At 45.9% G+C, this 23,073-nt stretch overlaps 1 protein-coding gene across 1 annotated transcript in view; it reads right to left on the bottom strand.

Moving 5' to 3' along the window:
• LOC119433223 (caspase-7) overlaps positions 1-18,552 on the bottom strand; it is a 34,358-nt gene extending 15,806 nt beyond the window's left edge. The window contains exons 1-5 of the mRNA XM_037700376.2: positions 18,388-18,552; positions 15,998-16,040; positions 13,734-13,848; positions 10,134-10,281; positions 4,875-5,050 (exon numbers count right to left, since the gene is read on the bottom strand). Coding sequence (XP_037556304.1) covers positions 4,875-5,050; positions 10,134-10,281; positions 13,734-13,848; positions 15,998-16,040; positions 18,388-18,424 — 519 coding nt within the window. The 5' untranslated portion in view covers positions 18,425-18,552. The remainder of the gene's footprint in view (positions 1-4,874; positions 5,051-10,133; positions 10,282-13,733; positions 13,849-15,997; positions 16,041-18,387) is intronic.
• Positions 18,553-23,073: the final 4,521 nt, after the last annotated feature.

The raw sequence follows: 23,073 nt of genomic DNA, 5'->3' as shown, positions 1-23,073 counted from the left end.
GAATCGAACCTTGCTTTGCACTGCAAAAGTTGCGGTTGTTATCCGTGTTTGAAGAATGCGGAAGTTGTAGGCTATGGAAAAATAAAATTAGAACGTGAGCTTTTGGAAGCGGTGTTGGATATCTGGATCTGATATGTGCGTTAAAATGACTTTGGTGGCACCTTTAAACAAAGAAACGTTATTCATGGGCAGCCACAGCTAGGCTGGTTCAATCAGTTCTGTTTTGCTTTTTTATGCCAGTTGTGCACAGTTGCTAGCATGCACATGCTTCCCAATTATCATGTTTCATGAAAAGATTGTGCACATGTTGTATGCAATTTTTGCCGTATAGCCTTGTTTATTGCGAGTGCTCTTTTTGTGGCTGGTTTCAGAGTGTCTTGGATACATGCACACATTGTCCTGTTGCAGCGAAATTTGCCAATAAATGTTCACAGTTGTAAGCAGTAGCGCACCCAGGATCTCTGCCAGGGGGGGGGGGGGGGGGGGTGACTTTGCCAATACCATCCAAACAGCACTAATTTCAATTTCTTCGCGGGAAATTGTCAAAAATTTCGCTTTTTGCGAGTGTGCAGACGATTGCGCATCTTACACCTTAGTTGCAGTACTCAAATGCGCAAGGAAAGAAAAGGGGTTAAACAAAAGGGGGGGTTAAGTCGGCCTCAGGGGGGGGTTACAACCCCCGAAACCCCTCCCGTCAGTGCGCCACTGGTTGTCAGTAGCCATTGTCCTGTCTGTCTCGAGAACCTTACACTGTCCCATCTATCGTGCCTCACTGCATTCAAGTATGCATCACCAACTGGCCCAAAATTCTACTCTTCTGTAGTAGCAAACTCTATGCCTTCTTCGTTCCCCCTCAGCTCATCAGTTTCTCTCTGCTGATACAGCATCGATAGCAATACCATGCCTATCACTCCCTCCTTTCTTTCATTTTTTTCTTCTTCCCGCAGTCCTGATTAGGGAAGCCCTTAAAGGCTGGTGTCCGTTTTCAATGAGCTATGACACTGGCTCTTTAGGCAGGGCTTTTTTTTGTTCCCCACAAATATTTGCAGCTAGGTGCAGAAACGTGCCAGAAACAAAAATGAAGATAACTGAAGTATTATTTTTGCACCAAATTGATGTCTAATCGCAACTGCCAATGCCTTGGTTCAAGGTCGTTAATTTTTTCACATTCTGGAGGGCGCATACACGCATAATAAGCTACTGATATAACGACCATTTTTAGCGAAACTGTCGTGTTCGTTATAAATGGGTGCGACAGTACATCTATACATCTAAAACTACTGACACAACTGAAGCGCCCCTGGCAGAAACAAATGTAACTAACCTGGCAATAAAATAGTTCACAATTTTTAAAACTCACATGTATTTCTGTGTTTCTTAATGAAAACCACATCATGCGACTCTCTTTTTCGTATTACTGAACTTTTACTTTTTCCTGTAATTTCTGAACCACTCAGTGTAATAATCACTAGCACAAGCTGGAAATTGCAGCTTAAGGTGGCAGTAAATATAAACATAAGCTGAGCTGTATTAGTAAATTACGCTTCTGCAATACCACAAGAGCCACTTTTAGTGCGAAAGGAAGCATGGCAAGCCAGAAAAGAAGAAAAAACAAAGGACTGCTGGCGACACCACCTTGAAGTTCACCCACCACATTGCAATGATAACATAGATATTTATTAGGGGTGTGCAAATACTCAAATATACGAATACGAATCAAATTGTAACTTCTCGGATAGTTCGACTCCCGAATCGAATCTTAAGTGTTCGGTTACTCAAATATTCAATAGATTCGGCGAGCCTGGTTGGCGCGTAATATGCGAAACCCATTTCAGTTCTACTGTTCCATCATGGTCTAGTGCAAAGACTCTAAATACACAAAGTTTGAATGCCATGATCCTGATAGCACGCAGATTTAAATGTGTTCGTGACACAGCCGAACCATGAAACTAAACTAAAACAGCCTTGGTTGCACCATTCCTCATTTCCTTCACAAGAAAAAGTTGTAGATATACTTGAGAGGAATCGGAGACTGCCATTCGCGAGCACAAAACGAAAGCGCACCATTGTGAACCGCGAAACCGCACACCACGGCCCCACGGCTGACATGGAATGCTGTGTTGGCTGCGTCGCGTCGCTGCGTGGGCGGCACTCGCACCACTTCTCGGCCGCTGAGCCAACCAATTTCTTTCCTACTTTTGCAAGCAGGATAGAGGTGGCGCCAGTCTCTCTTCCGCCGTTTCCCCTGCACGCTCTGCGTTGTTGGCCGTTGGCGTCTTTGCCGGGCAATCCGAAACCACCAAGTCCCTCGCTGTGGGAAACCAAGCCAACGTGTTCTGCTCCCGAATTTATCTGTGTTATCTGCCGGAAAACGTAGTCCGACTATCCTGCTCTCAGTCAGGGGCGACATGACTGAACGAACGAAAAGGGCCATTTGGAAACATTTCGTAAAGAACTCGGCCCAAGAGGCAACGTGCAAAAGCTGTGAAACGAAACTTCGAACGCCATCGAGTACAAACGCGAACCGGTTCATCTCAAGAACCATCTCAAGAACAAGCATTTTTTTTTGCACAGTGTTTTTTACAGACAGCGGGAAGCAAGGAAGACCAGACGGTGCACAGCCGCTCATCAAAAGTGCGCTGAAGTCGGGTAAGGACCTATCGCAGTGCGAGAGAATGGCGATAACGACCTGAATGCTGGCGCTCGACCTTCAGCCTTTCATCTGTGTCGAAAATCGAGGTTTCAAAGAGCTGATGAACCACATGGAGCCATTATACAGGATACCCAGCCGCACGACGTTTTCGAGGACAATCATCCCGGAGTTGTACAGCGACACAGTCACGGCTGTCAAGGACAGAATACATGCGGGCTTCCAGGAAGGCACAGAGTTTATCTCATTTACAAGTGACATCGAGGAGCTTCAGCATTATCTTCGAGAGCCCACTTGCACTAAGGACCAAGACCTTCTAGCGTTCTGGAAAGAAACAGGCAGCAAGCTCCCAGGACTGAGCAAGATGGCCATGAAGTACATGGGCATTCTAGCAATGAGTGTTCCAAGTGAAAAGTTGTTTTTGATGGCTGGAAACATTGTTACAGCCCATAGGGAGAAGTTGACCCTAGATCATGTGCAACAGCTGCTTTTTTTGCATGAGAATTTGTAAATATTTGAGCTTCTGTTAAATAATTTTGTTATTTGATATTTGATATGCGGCTTTTTTCCTTGATTCGATTCAAGACTTACTATTGGTATTCGCACACCCCTAATTTTGATGACATTTGCTTTGGCTTAGTTACCTTCTACAGTAGAACCCCGCGGTTATGTTCCCGGGTGCTGCATCTTCCCAGTCGCTTTCGGCCGGTCCCGGCACAGCTCCCATAGAACCCAATGCATTGCTAACCCCGCTGTTGCGTCGCAACTGTGGGACCGTTCCCGCATCATATGTTTCGAACTGCCACCCCGCGCCTGCCCGAGCAGCCATTTTGACGTTTCATGTCGCTTGGTTTGGCGGCTTGACGATGGCATTGGCCGCCCAGTGCCGGGGGCGACACTTATGACGTATTTTCGGTTTCTGCCAGCAAAAGTATGGCCCTTGAGATCAGCATTTACAATCTAAAGATGGCGTCTATGACGCGTTGTGGCCCTAAAATTGGTTTTCGCTCATAGATGTTCCGTATAAAGTCCAAGGGCAATAACGCCGTCGCCGTGCGCCGTATGCTGTATGTGCAAGTGAAAGCGTGTGAGGGGACCCAAAGACCGCGTCTAAATCTCGCGCGCAAAAGAAAGAAAAGCCGGGAGGAAGCGCGCCTTCTTCCGTTGCGCTTGAGGCACCGAGGAGGGAACAAAGCGGGAAGAAGGTCGGATAGCGGGCGTTGTTGTACTCTGGCATCAACTGCAGCAGAAGATAGTGCTAACCTTTCCTTTCTCAAAACGAACCACTGTATCAACTGCGAACTGCGCCGCGGCGCGCGGGCCGTATCTGGAAACCGATCTGCGTTGGGGGCAGGGTCTAGGCAGTGTAGGTGCATCGGTGGCTCGTATCTTTGTGCGTGCTGTGTGTTCTCGGCACTCAGTTTGCATTGAAGCGATAGACAACAGCGCAAAGGTCACTTCGCTTGCTTCTGCAGCGGCGCTTCCTCACGCCAGCGTTTGACAGTGCGTGTCCGTGCTCATTGAGTGTGATGTGTTCATGTTTGCCTGTGGGCGCTGACACCATGCTTGTTAATATAGTTAATAAGCGAATGTTTACAAGTTTATACGGACGATAAAACTACTATCCTTACCTTGTATGGCTGTCTACTAATTTGCTATCGTAATCGATGCTTCGGCTTTCGGGCGAAACAACTTTTTTTCGCATGTAAGAATTAAAATAATATTGTGTGCAGTTCAACACTACTCCCATTTCTCAATTTTTCCTGTTTCTCGGCTTTGTGTTTCTTGGCTCTTATGCTGTTTTTTTTTGCGGTCCAGTGAAGAACGTATCAACGGGGTTCTACTGTAGCACTACAAGATTGACTACACTGTATTCTAAAAAGAAGCCAAAGACTGAACTTAACAAGTTTCGATAACTTTACTGCCCCAAAACGGCTGAAATATGAGAGAATGCTTTGGAATTCGTAACGTTACGTGTTGTACAGGCGCCAATGTTTTGGCATGAAATAAAAGAAATAGAAGTTTACTGTCCATTTTATCTTAGTAACTGAACTCTTAATGCGAAATTAAAGAAGTTTTAGAAAACACTATCATTCTAACCTCATTTAGTGTTTTTCTTGAGTGTCCCCTAAAATAGGCATTCCTTGTCACCCTGCAATGCTGAAGGAGTCCACTAGGTGAAATAGTTTAGATTCGTGTGGAAACAGATTTGAGAGATGCTGACCTGAATGAAGAACAGCTTGGGCTTGCCAAGGAGGCTGGGACAGACGTCTCCACGAAAAGGCTCCATGACGGTGTCAACCGGGAACTTGCCATCCGTTCCGTAAAGAACATCACATTCACCGTGCGTCAAGAAGCAGCAGACAAAGCAGTCATCGTCCGAGTAGTCTTGCTTTCCAACTACAAAAAAAAAAAGCAAGGCGATAGCTCTCATTAGACTACTCAAAATTGTCTCACAATCCACCTTTTTCATTTTCCTGTGGTGCCCTCTGCTGCACGCCACTGGAACCATTTTGGAAGGATGCCATGGCTTTCGCCGGTTGTGATTAATTATTAATGGCTTCTCCGGGGCAGCATGTTGTTCTTCAAAGCCACGTAGTACTCACTGACTGCCGAGTGAGCAGGCCTGAGTGCACTGTTGTGCTAACAGTGCGGCTGATAAAGGCACGCTGAATTCCATCTTTCTTGGAGTTTCTTGTTGCCGATTTCTGCACTTGCAATTTGCTTTTTGTATTCCTTCTACACATTTTTTAGAGATTTCGCATATTCAAGAAGTCTTCGAGTGCAGCCTTTCATGTTGGATTTACCAAAGCGGCGCATTCCTTTACATCGACATCAAAGTCACAGGACGTTATTAGCTTCAAATATTGTGCAAACGGCGCATCAATGATATTGTTACGCGAAGGACCAGTCAGTAAGACGACCAACGATTTACAGGTTGTATTTACAACAGCGGTTGCAGCGCTGACCGGTTAGACTCACAGCGCGAGCCCCAGCTCCTTCTTCCTCTTCTTTTCTCGAGTGATGGCGCCCGCGCGCATCGTTCAAACAACCAAATACCACACTCGTGTAGCAATATGAAATAATGCCAAAACATAGTAAGACATACATATCTGCGCACATGAGGGGCACTGTTCTACCCCGAGACGAGTCAATATGAGGGCCCAAGCCACTTAAACAAGGCGACTTTGATCCAGATACATATATTACACGCTGTTCTTCCTATTTTCTTTAACCTCATCATACCTACAGTTGGTGCGTCATAAAATATTATTAGAAAAAACTGTGCTCGGCGTAAGCGCTCATTTATAGACCACGTAGTTCTCTCGCGAAAACGCGGATGCCATAGCTGACACCGTTGGTAACTGAGCGAGGTGGTTGTTTATGCTGCTGCACCGAATGTACTGTTTCTTGCTTCCCAGTTTGACGTAGAGGTAAACATGTATCTCTAGAATTAAGAAATGTGTCAGCATAACAGCACGTGCAGACCCATGCATTTAAGTTGCGAATGCGACCGGCAGCCTTCGAGTACAGTAACGTCAAGATGTTGGCACAGTACTATGTCGCCGCTTACCGCTTATTGTGTACGCGCCGCGGTAGTTGATGTTAAAATCGCTATAGGGTCACAACTGAACTATAAGAGCAGCTTTCTTCGTCGTTACGGCTTATTTTTAAGTTCAGGTCCCCCGGTAGCGGGTGCACAAACTCGATGAGGCCAGGCCTAACCTAACCTTCGCTAAACAGGATCAACATTGGTTCAAACTTAATGTGCACGGCTTGAGAGGATTGAAGCTTGTGCATTTCAACTTCGAAGGCATGTTTCGACTCACTTTGAGTCTAATTGATCATTTATACAAACGAAGGCGCTGCGGCTATCGCGTTGTCACTTCGACGGCCGATTGCGCGGGGTTCGGTCGAACGACGGTCGGCACACTGATTTTGTCGGTGCCATCGACAAGCCTGTCACACGAAGACAACTAGCGCTCGTCCGCTGCATCGTTGTCGGCCTGGTATGATGAAACGGTCTCAGTGACACACTGCACTGAATAGTCGCCCAATCGTTGGTGTCAGCGTCTCATTGGTCCCGTATCGAACCAGTGTTACTGCACCATAAACAAGTACGGGAAGTCAGGCACACGCTGCCACCACCAGCAAGTGAGGGTCAACGCTGCAAGAAGACTTTGTCAGCAACGTGATGTTTTTGAAGTGTCGCCCAAGTGTAACGTGGGGCTTTTTCAATAAATTTGCAAGCCATCAATGAAACGCGACAACTACCTGGTCCACTGTGCAGTCTGGACGGAGGCCTAGCTGGCCGCTTTCGGTTTTAAAATGGAGTTGCAGTCTTTCGCTACGCACGTTTTCAGTATCACACCGGCATAGAGCTACAAGTGGAGTTGCAACATGGTACACGGCACAAGTGTTTGCTGCAGTGCGCGTCCGTGTGCTTTTTTCTTTTTCAGGGCCTTTCCCCCAAGATTGGGCCGCACAACCGCACACGCGACCTTTCCAAAATGTTTTGGGACTAATCCGCTAGAGCACATGCGCCTTTACGCTGTGAAAAAGGCGGATTAGCAACTGTGTAAAATGTGAGGAAATGTAGGGCACCATGGATACCATGAAAAAAGAAAAAAGCGCCATGCGACAGCTCTGCTTAGTCATGAAAAAATATAAACGAAAGGCTCATGGGAAACAGGCCCTCATCACATGATAGGCAAGTGGAACCGCATTTACTCGCATAATGAAGGCACTAGCGTGATGAACGCACCCCTGACTTTTCCAATTAAGTATGTTTTTTCTTTTCCTCACATAATGAATGCACCTTGAACTTGCTGCCGTGAAGTAGGAAGCACACGGTACGATTCGGTGTCTGATAAGGCGTCCGGCAGGTACGACTGTATCGGACGCCGAATCATACCGCGCGTCTCCTTTTTTTATTGCATAGCAAGTATATGGACACTCCAGGCGCATTTTTGCCGTTGGCGCCGACGATCGCGCCTCAATCTCCCGTGTTCGAGGGAAGAAAGCGGAAAGAAAATTCACCGTATTCTGTCGCACGCATGGCATAGGGGGGATGGGAGGGAGGGGGGCGGCGCAGCAACTGCACACTGCACGGTCGCACGCGCCCTATCTTGATAGCGATCTGTGTCGGGGGCTGACTAGGTGTGGCGGTGGCTTATACCTTTGTGCATGCACTCAGTTTGTGTTGAAGTGATGCACAGTATGAAGGTCACTTCGCTTGCTGTGGCTGCTGCGCTTCCTCACGCCAACGTTTTGACAGCAAGTGTCCGCAGTCCTTCAGTGTGTTAATTTACATAGTTAATGAATGTTTGCCAGTTTATACGGCCCATAAAACTATTATCCTTACTTCGTGTAGCTGTCTACGCATTTGCCATCGCAATCGATGAAGCCTTTCGTGCGAAACTGCGACTTTTTAGAGGCGGCTGCAGAAAAATATAATCACTCAAAATTTTACCCTGCATAATGAACCCCAACTTTGCGCATATTTTTTGAAAAAAAAAAGTGTGCTCATTATGCGAGTAACTACGGTAATTTTTAGTCACCCAGCATGCGGAGATTCTGGGGGAGAGAAGAGCGGAGAGCGGGTGGTGAGGGTTGATTCGTAAGGACATCATTAAACGCTACCACGAACCAAACGTTGCCTTGAAATGTCCGGGAACCATGGAGACCCTACTTCCCAAATGTACAGGGGGGAGCAGCTGGGCAGTGAAAGGGGGTAAGGGGGGGGGGGGGTCATGGGGAGGCTGAATTGGCAACGAATAATTTGTCAAAGGAGCAAACAGGCACTGGGCACATTTCGCTGATTAAAAACAGTGGCACTATATGCTGACTCCAGAAAACAAAAAAGAATGGAAATTTGAAGGAGAGTACCCTTAGCAAAGCTTAATGACTTCGGGTGCTTTAGTACTATAGATCGGACCTTAGGCAAATGCCTATTTTGTTCCTTGCTTCATAATCAACCCTTTTCATTATATGAGCATGTAATGAATTTTAAGAAAAAATATAGTACTGTTTTTATAATGCCCACATGTGGCTATTTATAGTATTAACACCTATAAATGCCTATGTTCAACATCGGCATCTATAAAACAATATTTAGCCTTCAGTTTCGCTATCAAGTGCAGAGTCAGATTTTCATGTTCCCTGGCAAGAATGACTTTTCTGAACTCTACTACTGGGTTTAACCACAACGCGCTGGCCCAGTCTACGTTATTGTTCTTATCGTTGTATAGTGGTCTGGTAATCTCCTCTGTGCTTCTCCTCCATGCCGAAAAGAAAGACAACCAAGAAAGTGTTGATTCGGCAGTGGACACTTACTTGCGTTACCGTGCTACACTTCAGATGGAGAGACCGTGTTCTGCAAACCATGCAGTTAGCAGAACAATTCCTATAGAAATATTGCAACCGCAGCATACCATTCGAGTCTACATTGCGAAAGAACTACCTCCGGCCTATGCGTGAAGAGACATTAGGAAGAATCGAAGAAGGGTTTCGCGACTCTTGCATTTGGGTTTCTGGGTTTCCGTAGGTGAGACGACAAATGTGAAGGGGTGCTTTATCACTCACTTTGTAGCTGAGAAGCTTGCAGCAGATGAGAAGACAAGGCCTTTCCTAGTGTGTTCGACGCCTTTGGAGAGAACAAATGGGAGTCTATAAACCAGTCCCTGATAGTTCTATACATTACAGGAGTCAAAGATGCTAAGGTCCTGTGACTCTACACAGACACCTCAACCTACATACCCAAGGCTGCTCATCTGCTGAAGGCCTCCTACCCGCATATGGTGCATGTCACATGCCTAGCACATGCACTTCATTGTGTTTGTGAAGAACTGAGGAACATTGTGTGAAGGAACTGAGGACGTCAACGAGCTTACTGCTTCAGGCGCCCTCTCGCGTACACCCGTAAAAGGAGGAATTGCCGGACGTAACCCTTCCCATCATCACACGTTGGAGAACATGACAAGAAGCTGTTCAGTACTACAACTGCAACTTTTCTGTAGTGAATGCAGTAATCAATGCCTTTTCAGGTCACAAGAGTGTTTCAGTCGGGAAATGCACCAGCGGCGGGCCACCGCTCCGAGTGCCGCTGATCCTATAGCGCCACTGCCTCTGTCATCTGTAGAAACCAACTCGTCCAATGTTGAGCCACATTAAATCTCACGAAAATGATCTTATCTTCGAAAGTAATTGACTAAGAACACAGCTCCTTGGCTATAAGACGCACCATAGTGAAGTACTTTAGTTTAATTTTGAGCACCTGTGCTTCTTTAACACATACAAATCTAAGCCAGACAAGCATTCTTTCAATTCTTCCTCCATTGTGGCTTATTCCATTGTGGCCATTGTAGATTCCTTATTGTGGCTGCCACAACAGGGGATCACACCCATGACGTTGTGTTCAACAACAGGGCACCACGACCATGCATCTACGTCACCGAAGCTATTTAAGGTTGCTGCAACTTACGTATTTCCAGAACGTCCCGCGTTTTGTTGCAGGACAGATCAGTGTACATGACAGTTTCAAAGCCCAAATCACGGAAGCAGCGCCGAAGGTCATCTGCATCCAAGTCCGTGCCTCTTCGCTCACTCAGTTTTGTGTGGCTTTCAAAAGTCTGCAAGGGAAAGGGGACATAGGAAGGCATGTGAAGACTCTGAAGACTTGCTCACAGAGGGGTAGCATTAGATGCAAAACTCAAGTCATGCTAAATTGAAAAAAAAAAAAAACGAGGCTTCAAATCAACAAATGGACCACTGCCACTGAGACCAGAGATTCTGTGCGCAAGTAAAAATTGAAGCAGCTGCTGGCTGATGTAGATCATCCTGGCAAAGTTTTTCAAGCTACTCAATGAATGAAAAAGAAAAATATGCTCATTGAATTGCATCGGAACATGAAAGAAAATGGCATTCGACCAATTTCACTAGGCCTTAATAAATCTACGATAATAACGCCTCCTCACAGCTATTCGGTTGTTCATTTTGTGGGAGTGTGGTGCCCCCTAAGTGCTGCCCTCTGAACCATTGAGGACAGTAAAGCGTGACCTACAAAGTTGTCAACCCAGTGCTGTGTGTCGTCCTTTCTTTTCACTCATGTTCCGAATAAATGCTTTTTTTTTACCACCACTGCTTGTTGTGCACGCCACCTCGTTGCAAAAATCACAAATTAGCAGAGGCAGCCAGTCTTTTCCTCAATTTAATGGTTCATTTTACTGGTTGTATTTGAGCTCTCTGGCGGCACACATTTACATTCAGCTGATCAAAATTTAGTGCACGAAACACATTTGCCTGGCTCTTTCAGAGTGCTAGGAGGCACTCCCAACTTTGACCTGGGAGCGCGGCCGAGATCTGGCAAAGTTTTGGTCAGATGGCTCCTGCAGTGTCCATCGTCGGACGCTGTAATGCATGGCAGTATTGGGTGGGTAGCTCAAGATCTGTGTGTTGTTCGCTTACAACAGCAGAAGCCCTGCCATGTTTCCTCTTCTGGCCACCGATTGCTCTGGGGAGTGGCTCAACGTTTGGCTTGGGACCACTTTCTCTGCCTCCAATCTAGAGCGGGCTCTGCATTCCTGCAATCCGAGTAAGAGTATGGCAGGAACCAGCCCAATGTAGCAGTATTCACGCCAGACGGTTTTGAACGATAGTGTGCTGACAGTGCGTGCGCACAATGCTCATGCCAGCAGCAGAAGGAAGGACGCCGCCCTTGTTCCACCACTGAGGCGATTGAGCGCAGCGTTGACGGCGCATCCACTTCGTTTCGTCGTTTTTGCAGCCAAATGAAATCCTCGTCTCTGGCAACCCTCTAACCCTAGGTGCGCGAGCTGCCCATGCAAAGTCAGTGGGACAGCCCTACAACGGCAGCAGAGCTGTTGATGGCGTGAATGCACCTTGAGCATCCGTATAATTGGCAATAAATAGCAGAGACAGGTACATCAGCCACATTTCAGCACAGTGCAAGAATTGCACGCTCCACTGTCATTCTCGGAGGCCATGCCCTTCTGGCACTACTGGCTTCAGTTGAGAGCAGAGGGTTATCTCAGAGGCCATGCCTTTCTGGCACTACTGGTTTCAGTTGGGCCGAGGGTTAGAGTGAGGGCGCCACACAACTGGAAGTATCGACGGCAAAGCAGTGAGAGAGTGAGTCGTTCTGCAAGAACAGACCTTTCGTTGGCACGTAAATGATCCACGATTAGGACAGAATTAGTGCCACTACTACGAAAGTACAGTACCAGCTGCTGATGATGACACATGGCATCCTGTTTATAACAAGTAAATGGTGGTGAGTCACTAATAAAGAAAACCAATTACATTACATTTTAACATAAATTAAAATATGTATTGGAGAAATTTATCAGATTTTCATACGGAGCTCACTGGCTCCTTCATACTGCCCCATCGTGGCGAGAAGCGTGGCGCCTTCTCTGAGTGGCTCTCCGATTGAAAGCAGGTGACAGCACCCAACATAACAAGACCCCCAAAAGTGCCAGCACAGCACAGGATTACTGTGTACATTGCCCTACTCATCGCAGGTATCTTGAATTGCCGAGGAATTGTGCAGCCTCTTCCTGTTACAATTTGCTCCGCAACAAAGCCATCACTTCACATAAAGCAAACACTGCGAGGTTTCCAGAACAGCAGTGGAACAATTTTGCTTGATTCAACATTTGCCTGTGGAAACCCTTAAACGCACTAAAGCAAAGCAGCATTAGGACATGCCACAGAGGCTCAGTGACTATGGTAATTTGCTGCTGAGCATGAAACTGTGGGTTCAATTTTCTGTCGCGGTGGACGAATTCCAATGCGGGCAGAATGTAATACGCTTGTGTACTGTGCTTTGGGCACACATTAAAAAAATCACAGGCAGTCAAAACTAATCCAAAGCTGCCCATTACAGCATCTCTTACAGTCCATGAATTGCTTTAGGAATGTTGAACACTATAACAATTTAACACTTTATTATTGAACACCTGTGCTATAAGAGATGCTGCAGTGGATTACTTAGAACTAACTCTTGCCAGCTGGTATTGTTCAACGTTTGCCTAAACCTAAGTACACTTGACTGGCAAACTAGTACTAGTATATTGTCACCTGTAGTAGTGGGAATAGGGCAAGCGCAAGAAGAAAGAAGTGCGCGTGCTAACCGCCCCGCTGGATAGTTCGCTTTCGCCGCCATTTTCTCCAGAGCCCACCTGCTCTCAATAAACGTCGTCAGCCCCCTTTTGAAGGCGCGTGGCAAAGTGGTGGAGGTGCTGGGTACTTCTCACTCATGCCGCAGACTCCTCCTGGGAGCAGAAGCACCAGCTCTGTGTTAGTCCACACTCCCGTCCATCGGACCAGCCGCAGGATCCGGGGACTGCCTCCTCAAGACACCGCAGCGCTTCATACTACCCCAACCGGTATGGAACGTGCTATGACGAACCGGTATACACTTCAGAATCCACCGGTGTCGAAGTCGTTCCATGGCGACGTCTTCGAAGACGTCGAAGACTGGATGACCAGCGTAGCAATATGCAAACATAGGGTTGTATCGCTTTACTGGCCCCCCTACTTCATAAACTACTAGGAAATAGAACCTTTTCAAAGATTTCATTTATTCATTATTTATTTATTTATGTCAGATCCCACCATCTGCAAATATTCGTAGCTGAATGTACAACAACAAAAAAAAATTTTCCTGCACTCTACCTTTATTGAAACACAGCTGCATAGGCCAGTAATAGATACTGAAACCTGGTTGCTCAGCAGTAGGGCACGGCAGTAGTAATTGGTTGCTCCTTTAGATAAATACATAAACGAAAAGGAAGGGAGAAAATTGCTGCTGACTGCACTGTGTCTAGCGCAGTCTGCCGACACCTGAATGGTGGTCAGCAGTGAGGGAGTAAAAGGACAGGGAGAGGATAGCATAGAGGATAAAGAGGATAACTATTTACATGCATACAACAGAGCGACTAGGTCAGAGTTATCTATGTTCGCTTGTGGAGTGACTTCTTTGAGAGTTTGTCATCCAGTCTCACACGCCGGCAATGTTGGGATGCTAGTATAACCAGTCTGCTGCACAGAAGAAACTCACCCTGTTATTGAAGATGACGCACTTGCCACGCCTGCGGTGCGACATGTTGTACTCTTCCGCCTCGAGCGATGTGGGTAGCACGGAATACGGGGACGCCGAGTGCTTGCCAAACATCCTGGGAATGTGACAACCGTACCGCAAGGAAGGTCAAAATTGCCAGATTAGTCAGTGTAATGCCCATACCGTGCAGGCATAAAAAGTGTCGCTAAGTGTTTAATGCCTGAATATTGATTGGCATTCAAGCAGTGCCACACAAACATGCTTAGTGGTATTGAAACTTAGAGCTACTTGCCCCGTAGTTTTTCTCACAACTCGCACAGCCATTGAATGCACCCTTTCTCCAAGGTCAGCAGTTATGGCTGAACAGGAAATGCCCATTTCTGGTGTAAACCGAAATGGTTCTACAAAATATGTGTCTATTAATGTTTCTAGTGCCATTCGTTTGACTTTTTTCCAGCTAAATAACTTTATTTAATGACATTACAATTGGCAAATAAGGTTAATGCACACACTGCAGCTATCGCCAATGCTTTTTTTGAATTCCGCACCAGTCACCCCAACGCTGCTATGGCAGTGTGGCATCACGGATTGCGAAGTATTTTCTTAACAAGACAGAAACAGAAGTTCACAAGAAGATGGATGCTTGAAGTGATGAACAGTGGTCAAACACAAGATAGTCGCTGGAACCAACGTTCTTACAAGGAGACTTGGTCTTCTTTATCGCAGCAACTGCTTTCCTTAGCAGCATTTATGATAGCAGCTCACTTTCCCCAACTCCAAATGAAGGAATTAAGACAGGAAGAATAAGCTGGTGCATAAAATAGGACGTAAGGGGATGATGATGATGATGTATGGACTTTTTTGGCGCAAGGGCGAGATATGGCCTAACAGAGCCAAACACATGGTCATGAGTTTTCAATAAATCATTTATGAAATGGAGAAATGTAACGTGAATTGTGGATGTAACATGGCTGTAAATAGGCCTAAAATCAGTTGCTGTAACTCGCATAAAATATATAAGTGTTGAAATAATGACAATGACTAGAGATGCTAGCCACGACCATTAATGTTTATTTATGAAGGGATAATGCAATAGAATCTGTAGGTGAAATTAGCACTGATGTCTCAACAGGGCCTTTTTAACGCAAGAGCTGGGAGACATGTGCTCTGCGAAAATGCTGGTGCAGCAGGAGCCTCCGGAGAGAGGATGCGCTACAAGTGTAGGGGGCTGATAACTCACAATATACCGGCATCCTCAAGAAACTTTAAAGCCAACCTGTGTAAGGGGAACTCGAAGTATTAAAAAAATGTGGGGGGGGGACGTGGCTAAGGGAAGAGTTGCTGCCCTGACAAAGACAAGTCACTTTGTTGAAATGTTCGTTACAGTGATAGTCCCTGTTTGGGCACTGTTAAAGCATTTTCTTATATTTGTGCAGTTAAGACGCAGCAGATATTGTCAAAACATGCTAAGTTTAGTCTTGGGCTTCTTCAAGACACTGTGTAGTCCATCTCTACCCATAAAAATTAATTGGGCCCAAGCAGATGCTGTCATGCTGAACTGGTGCGAGAACTTCCACGACGTCTTCGTAGCCTGTCTTTCATTTATGAGTCTTTACTGTTGCTTATTAAGCCTCCTGCCATGGTAAGAGTCGTTGCTTCACTACTGCCGAAGCGTAGTTTCCTAGTGCAGCTAGGTTAACTTAAGATTCCTATTAAGTGTTCATTAAAGACAACGTCATCTATGGTAATGCTGACGTATTTAACTCGTCAGCACTTCGACGTGTCAGTTGCCTGTGGAATGACCTTCCCAAAAGCATAGTTACAAAAGCTAACCCAGAAATGTTCTGGTCGTGACTCAATACGCATACCATCAGTTTATTCAGTTTGAGTTTATTATACGTACATAGCCCCTGCTATCATTGTTTTGCTTTTTACTGCGATGATTTGTGTGCTACAATACTTTATTCTGGTTGTTTTCCCACCATGTGATATTCTTATTGTGTTTAAACATTCTTCTTCTTCTGGTTGCTTGGCAATGATATGTGTATACAATTTCTATGGTTGTATTTGTTTGCTAATGTTGCTCTTAGTATGTACCCTTGCATTCAACTTTTGTTTATGTATACATGCTTTTTATATTAACAATTTAATTTTATTTATGTAACTTGCTTGTTGCTCCGCTTACGCAATGCCCTGAAAAGGGGCATTGTAAGGTATTTTTAAATAAATAAATAAATAATAAATGACATCAAGATGCCACTTACCCTCCAAAAATGCTCCTAGCATCAAGCTCGCTGTTGGTGCTGGCTGAAAGGGGGCAATGAGAAGCAAAAACAAGCAGTAACCATCGGTACCATCTGTGCTGTTACATACTCCGGCAACTTTTTAATACATTTAGGGCGATATCCACTGATAGAGAACATTCAAAATCCAATGTTTGGTGAAACCTTTTTTTTTGTTCTTCAAATTTTGGACCTCAAAAGTGGCCGAAGCAGGTCCTACAGGAGTAAATACGATATGGTCTACTGTGGTCAAGGCTGACAAAATGCTAAGCATGGCAAACGTCGAGAGGGGGGGTTCAAAATAGGTCATTAAATACCCTTATCATGAACAACTCCACCATAGACATCACCAGTGCATGAACAACTAGCATCACCTATCTGACCCAAAGAGTGAAAGCTAGCGCCTGAGATCACACAACTGAAGAAGCAAGACACACTCAATTCTGACCAATCTGACCCCTAGCAAGTTATTCATCTGGTGTGTTATAATTACAAGAAATGTTTACCATGTTCACAAGCGACAGTATTTTTTTAATTGTAGAACATGAATTATTGGCACCCAATTTAGATGAGATGAAACAAGAACATTTCTGGGTTGGCTATACTTGGCTATTTATTGGCTGCTTTTAAGACCAACATTCTGTGCGTGATAACAACTACGAACAAACAAGCCAGAATGATATGCTCAAATGGTATTATTCACTCTACTACGCCTCTTATGGTGCACACTACATGCAATGACACTCATCACCACGTGGATTTGTTTGGAAAGGGCAACACAAACTCCACCATATCGAGCAATGAGGGCATATTGAGGATAAAGATTAAACTGGTGGCTCAGGAGCCTTACCTATTCATAATTTGTTACCTCTCCATAAATGACTGCTTATGTGAATGGTAGTATTTATTGTTAATTCTAGAACCTGCACATTTGCTCTCCTAGTCAATTGGGAATGCATTCCTGCGCTTTAATTTTTTAAGAGAACTTGCCCCACTCATTATTTTTTATCTCTTGAGAAAAGATGTTTTTCTTGCACTTTTGTAGCCACATTCGACATATTTATGTGGCCAATTTCACCATAGAGCAGCAGCAGCAGCTTATATTTGTCCAGTATTAAAACCGATGTTTTCACCTTGTAGTTATCTGAGAAATCAACAATAAAAGGAGTAATCCCAGTCTGAACCGCACGGTGGTACTGTGTAATGGATTTTGACGGTTACACGTTCCAGCTAAGCAGAGTGATCAGAGTGCTGGAAGACGCATTTATAAATGAATCGAGGGGCATTAAACGCAAGCGTTCCAAAAGGAGCAGTTTCATACTCAACCCCAGCAATGTTTTTCTAGAGTTACCTTATATGCTACCAAAAGTTCTATACGCGACCCCAGTAATGTTTTTCTAGAGTTAATTTATATGCTACCAAAGGTTAGCCCCAGCAATGTTTTTCTAGAGTTACCTTATATGCTACCAAAAGTTCTATACGCGACCCCAGTAATGTTTTTCTAGAGTTAATTTATATGCTACCAAAAACCTTTGGTAGCATATAAATTAACTCTAGAAAAACATTACTGGAACTTTTGGTAGCATATAAGGTAACTCTAGAAAAACATTGCTGGGGCCGAGTATGAAACTGCTCCTTTTGGAACGCTTGCGTTTAGTGCCCCTCGATTCATTTATAAACGTGCCTTCCAACACTCTGATCACTCTGCTTAGCTGGAACATGCAACCGCCAAAATCCAGATGCTATACTTTTGGTAGCATGTACAGTAACTTTGTTTTTTCTTACGTGACTGCCAATGGCGGCAGCTTGGCGACTTTTCGTCTACTTTTAATGATTGATTGCCTATTTTCACTTTTTGGGCCAGGCATCCCAGCGTACAATTATCTTGTCGCGCCCGCATTAGAATCGCACTCATAAGCAAATTAGGGCGGGTAGTTGCCATTCTGCATATTCCGCCCGCCAGTCTACGCAAAGGTGAAGCTCACGGGCAATGCCTTTATGTAACTTGTAAGCGCTTATCAGTCCGCACTTTTCAACTTGGGGAAGCAAGGTTTCTTGTTCGCGAGAACCTCATTTTCTCTCCCCCATTTATTTCGTGTACCCGTCTGGAAATCTTAAAATTCGGCTCGCGATAGTGCGTGCATACATACACACACACATAACCTCTTCCGATCGTCCTCCTAAACTGGAACACAGTCAGGAGGACTAAACAAATGAGAGTAGGCCAGTTTGTCTATAACAACGCGTGCGCCAAAAAAAAAAAGGAAAAAAAAAAAAAAAAAGATCTACGCGTGAACGACCGGCGCTGTCGAGAGGGGTTTCACAACGAAGCTCGTTTCGATCATCATGCAATAATGGTACACTGGTTATACCTTTTCCGTCACTCGCTTTCAAGTCGTCGCCACTCATGTTGGTCTTCGGGTAAGCTAGAACAGCCTGTCACGCAAACTTTATCGATGTTTGAATTCTTCTCAAAACTTCAGCTGTGGACACGAAAACGACGAACCAGCCCGCGAGTCTCACGTCATGAATCACCCACTTCACAGACTTGCGCGAACACTGGTGCAGACCGCAGCGCCGCCTATTTTCAGTTTCGATATCGCGTTATTCAGTTTCAGTATCATTTTATATTAGTTCACGCGTGTTTCGTTGTCATGTGTTCACGCCTGCGTTGCGCTAGCTAGAGAGCTTTAGTAGAGAGTTTTAGTATTGCGGAAAATATTTGCGTTAGCGTTAGCGTGTTACGCACGCTAAATCTTAAAATTGCGGAACGCTGTTCGATAGAGTTTTAGTATAGCGGAAGACAACGATGGCGCCGCTAAGCGCAAACGCGAAGAGACATTACAAAAAAGGAAGCAAAACTTCTGGCGCAACATTACGGCAAGTTTTAACCCGCATTGCAACAGCATTAAGTTATCTGAACATCCTCTTTCTCTCCGAATCTCTCGTCATCGTCACCCATCATGCGCCTCTTTCTTCACTCTTTATTTCCCTCTTCCCCTTCCCCCAACGCCGAGTAGCTGGCTAGAGGAATTTACCTCAGGCCGACCTCTCTGCATTTCGCATCATTAAACTTCTCTCTCTCTCTCTCTATCTCTCTGAACGCGAAAAAGCAGTACGCATGATACACTTTAAGAAATATACACCCTTTAGATCAACCAACAAAGGGAAGATTGGCTAAAAGGTATCACGAGAACGGCATGCTTGTACTTAGGCTGATGCTACAAGAGACTGTGGCAAATTTTGCAAGATCACATTAAAAACAACATTTCTGGCGGAACTAATCTCTCGATGAATGCTAACGTTAATGCGATTAACACTGAAGCAATGCATACATTAACACACTGTGTAGCCGACTTCTAAAATTTCCCGTTACCGACACCTTCACTTCTATGCAGTGCAACGCTCCTCATTAAATGCACGCTCTGTTCCCCATTTTGTTCCCTTCACTTCTTTCTCCACACTCTGCTGCTCACTTCTTGTCTGTTGTTCTCTTCGGTCTGGGCATCTATACACAATGGCACATACATATTCTGGAGGATTGGCCAGGAATATGTTCACATTCATAGTATCACACACACACACACACACACACACACACACACACACACACACACACACACACACACACATACACACACATATATATATATATATATATATATATATATATATATACATATATATATACATATATACATACATATACATATACATATATACATATATACATACATATATATATATTACAGCAGACGCCCTTTTAAGCAGAACTCGAAGGGACCATGGAAATTTGTTCGCCTTATATTACTCCAAACGGTACGTGAAGTAGCCAAACAACGGACGGAACATGACATAAAACGCATTTACTTAGCTGAACTTAATAGAAAACTGTCTTCAAGTGTTACTCTTGCTTGGTTTCATGCAGTCCGTTATGGATGTTTGTCGCTTCTGTTGAAATGGGAGAGCAGCCACAAACGACGTTATCTCACCTAATTACCTTAAAAATCCTTCTGTGCCTTCGTGCTGCTGGGAAAAGTTCACGAGGGTGTTCAAGGAGGCATCTGGCGCCGCACAGGTCATCGGTGCAGGATCAGTAGCGGTGGCGGTCACTCCGAATGTTCGTCTTAACCGAAGAGTACGTCTGAGGTGGTCCGTCTTAAGCGGATTTTTTTTTTTTTTATTGAGTCCATAGACAACTAAACAGACGTTCCCATGTTGTTCGTTATATGCAAGAATTCAGCTTAACCGAGTTCATATTAATTTTTTTCTCTTAATATTGTTACGCGAACGAAGGATTAAGTAGAGGAGACTATTTACAAGTATATTTACAAATGATAGCTGCAGCGCTGGCCAGATCAGCCGATAGCTCGAGAGCCCAGAGCAGTTCGTCTTCTTCGTCTAGGCGCCCGCGCGCCTCATTCAAACAACCAAATACCACACGCGTGTAGCATAATCCCCCGGCGGCAGAAGCGACGTCCCGGAGCGTCTAAATGTCATCACTGGGAGGGTGATACTGCTTCAGTCGTGTAACGTGCACGATATCACTGGACTGGGAAGCAGATGGGGCGTCAGGGGCGATCTCGTAGGTGACGGGAGTCACGGCACGAATCACTCGGTAGGGGCCTGTGTAACGAGACAGCAGTTTTTCTGACAGGCCGACCTGACGCGACGGAGACCATAGGAGCACCAAAGAACCAGGTGGGAAGTGCAGGTCGCGGTGTCGCTGGTCGTACAAACGCCGTTGACTCTCTTGGGAGTGCAGAAGGCGGCCACGGGCAATTTCCCTTGCGTGGGCAGCGCGGGCGACGGCGTCAAGTGCATATTCACTGGTGGGTGCTGCGTGAACAGGGAGGCTTGTGTCGAGAGGCAGTGCTGGTTCTCGGCCGAACAGAAGGAAAAATGGCGAATAACCGGCTGTGTCGTGGCGCGAGGAATTATACGCAAAGGTGACAAACGGTAGAGCGAGGTCCCAGTCAGTGTGGTCGGAAGACACATACTTCGCGAGCATGTCTGTGAGAGTGCGATTAAGACGCTCCGTGAGGCCATTCGTTTGCGGATGGTATGACGTGGATAGCTTGTGCCTCGTGGCACAGGACTGCAGGATGTCCGCAATAACTTTCGACAGGAATGTCCGGCCACGGTCTGTGAGAAGTTGTCGTGGAGCTCCATGTAATAGAATCACGTCGCGTAGAAGAAAATCAGCAACATCTGTGGCGCAGCTTGTAGGGAGCGCTCGGGTGATGGCGTAGCGCGTGGCGTAATCTGTGGCCACAGCGATCCACCTGTTCCCAGAGGTAGAAAGAGGAAAAGGACCAAGTAAATCTAAACCAACCCGAAAGAATGGTTCCGCGGGAATGTCAATTGGTTGAAGATACCCAGCAGGGAGTGCCGACGGTGTCTTGCGTCGCTGGCATTTCTCACACGCAGCTACGTATCTTCGAACGGAGCGAGCAAGCCCTGGCCAAAAGAAGCGTCGGCGGATCCGGTCGTAGGTACGTGACACACCGAGGTGACCGGCAGTGGGGAGGTCGTGAAGTTCGTGGAGAACAGCCGAGCGAAGGTGTTTAGGGATCACAAGGAGTAATGCTGGGCCGTCGGGGTGAACGTTGTGGCGGTAGAGTACGCCATCTTGAAGTGTGAATAAGCGAAGGGAGCTGTGGGCAAGTGACGATTCCAGGCGGTCAATGATGACACGCAAGGACGGGTCACGGCGCTGCTCGTCGGCGACATGGACCAGTGGAAAAACAGAGAGAACGCAGGCGTCGGTGTCAGTATCAGACGTAGAGGTCGGGTCTTGGACTGGGTAGCGAGAGAGGCAATCTGCGTCCTGGTGTTGGCGTCCCGACTTGTACGTCACTGTGTAGGGATATTCTTGTAGTCGGAGAGCTCAACGACCGAGCCTACCAGTAGGATCCTTGAGCGACGAAAGCCAACATAGCGCATGATGGTCTGTGATTACTGAGAAGGGCTTGCCGTATAAATATGGGCGGAACTTTGAAACAGCCCAGACGAGAGCAAGACATTCGCGCTCGGTAATCGAATAGTTGCGCTCTGCAGTTGTCAGGAGCCGGCTAGCGTAGGCTATAACGCGGTCGTGTCCGTGTTGTCGTTGCGCTAAGACTGCGCCGATCCCATAACCACTGGCATCGGTTCGGACCTCTGTAGGTGCGGACGGGTCAAAGTGGGCCAAGATCGGTGGATTGGTCAGAATCGTGATAAGGCGTGAAAATGCGGCAGCCTGAGGGGAACCCCACGTAAAAGGCACGTCTTTCTTCATAAGTTCAGTGAGTGGTCGAGCGATTGCTGCGAAATCTTTCACAAACCGTCTGAAATAAGAGCAGAGCCCCACAAAACTCCGGACGTCTTTGACAGACTGAGGTACAGGAAAAGCTGTTACTGCTCGAACCTTCTCCGGGTCGGGTTGTACTCCGGAAGCATCGACGAGATGGCCGAGCACTGTAATCTGTCGGCGCCCGAAGTGGCACTTCGATGAGTTTAATTGGAGCCCAGCCTTGCGGAAGACGTCAAGTATAGCTGCGACGCGCTCAAGGTGCGTCTCAAACGTAGGAGAAAACACAAGGACGTCGTCGAGGTAACAAAGGCAAGTTGACCATTTGAAACCTTGAAGCAGTAACAATATCAATTAGAATATCATCTATCCCCGTTTGTTCTCTGATCCGCACCGCTCTCAATTCCCATCTCTTAATGTTAGGCCTAACATTTTTCGTTCCATCGTTCTTAATTGGTGCGGTCCTTAACTTGTTCTCGAGCTTCTTTACTAAGCTCCAAGTTTCTGCCCCATATGTTAGCACCAGTACAGTAAAATGCAATGATTGCATGCTTTTCTTTTCAACGACAGTGGTAAGCTCCCAGTTAGGATTTGGTAATGCCTGCCGTATGCACTCCAACTCAATTTTATTCTTCTGTAAATTTCCTTCTCATGATCAGGGTCCCCTGTGAGTAATTGACTAGATAAACGTACTCCTTTACAGATTCTAGAGGCTTACTGGCGATCCTGAATTCTTGTTCCCTTGCCAGGCTATTGAATATTACCT

This window comes from Dermacentor silvarum, chromosome 11 (genome assembly GCF_013339745.2).
Source record: "Dermacentor silvarum isolate Dsil-2018 chromosome 11, BIME_Dsil_1.4, whole genome shotgun sequence".
Lineage (NCBI taxonomy): Eukaryota > Metazoa > Arthropoda > Arachnida > Ixodida > Ixodidae > Dermacentor > Dermacentor silvarum.
Note: the sequence above shows the minus strand (reverse complement) of the source record. Positions and strands in the feature narration are given on the sequence as shown.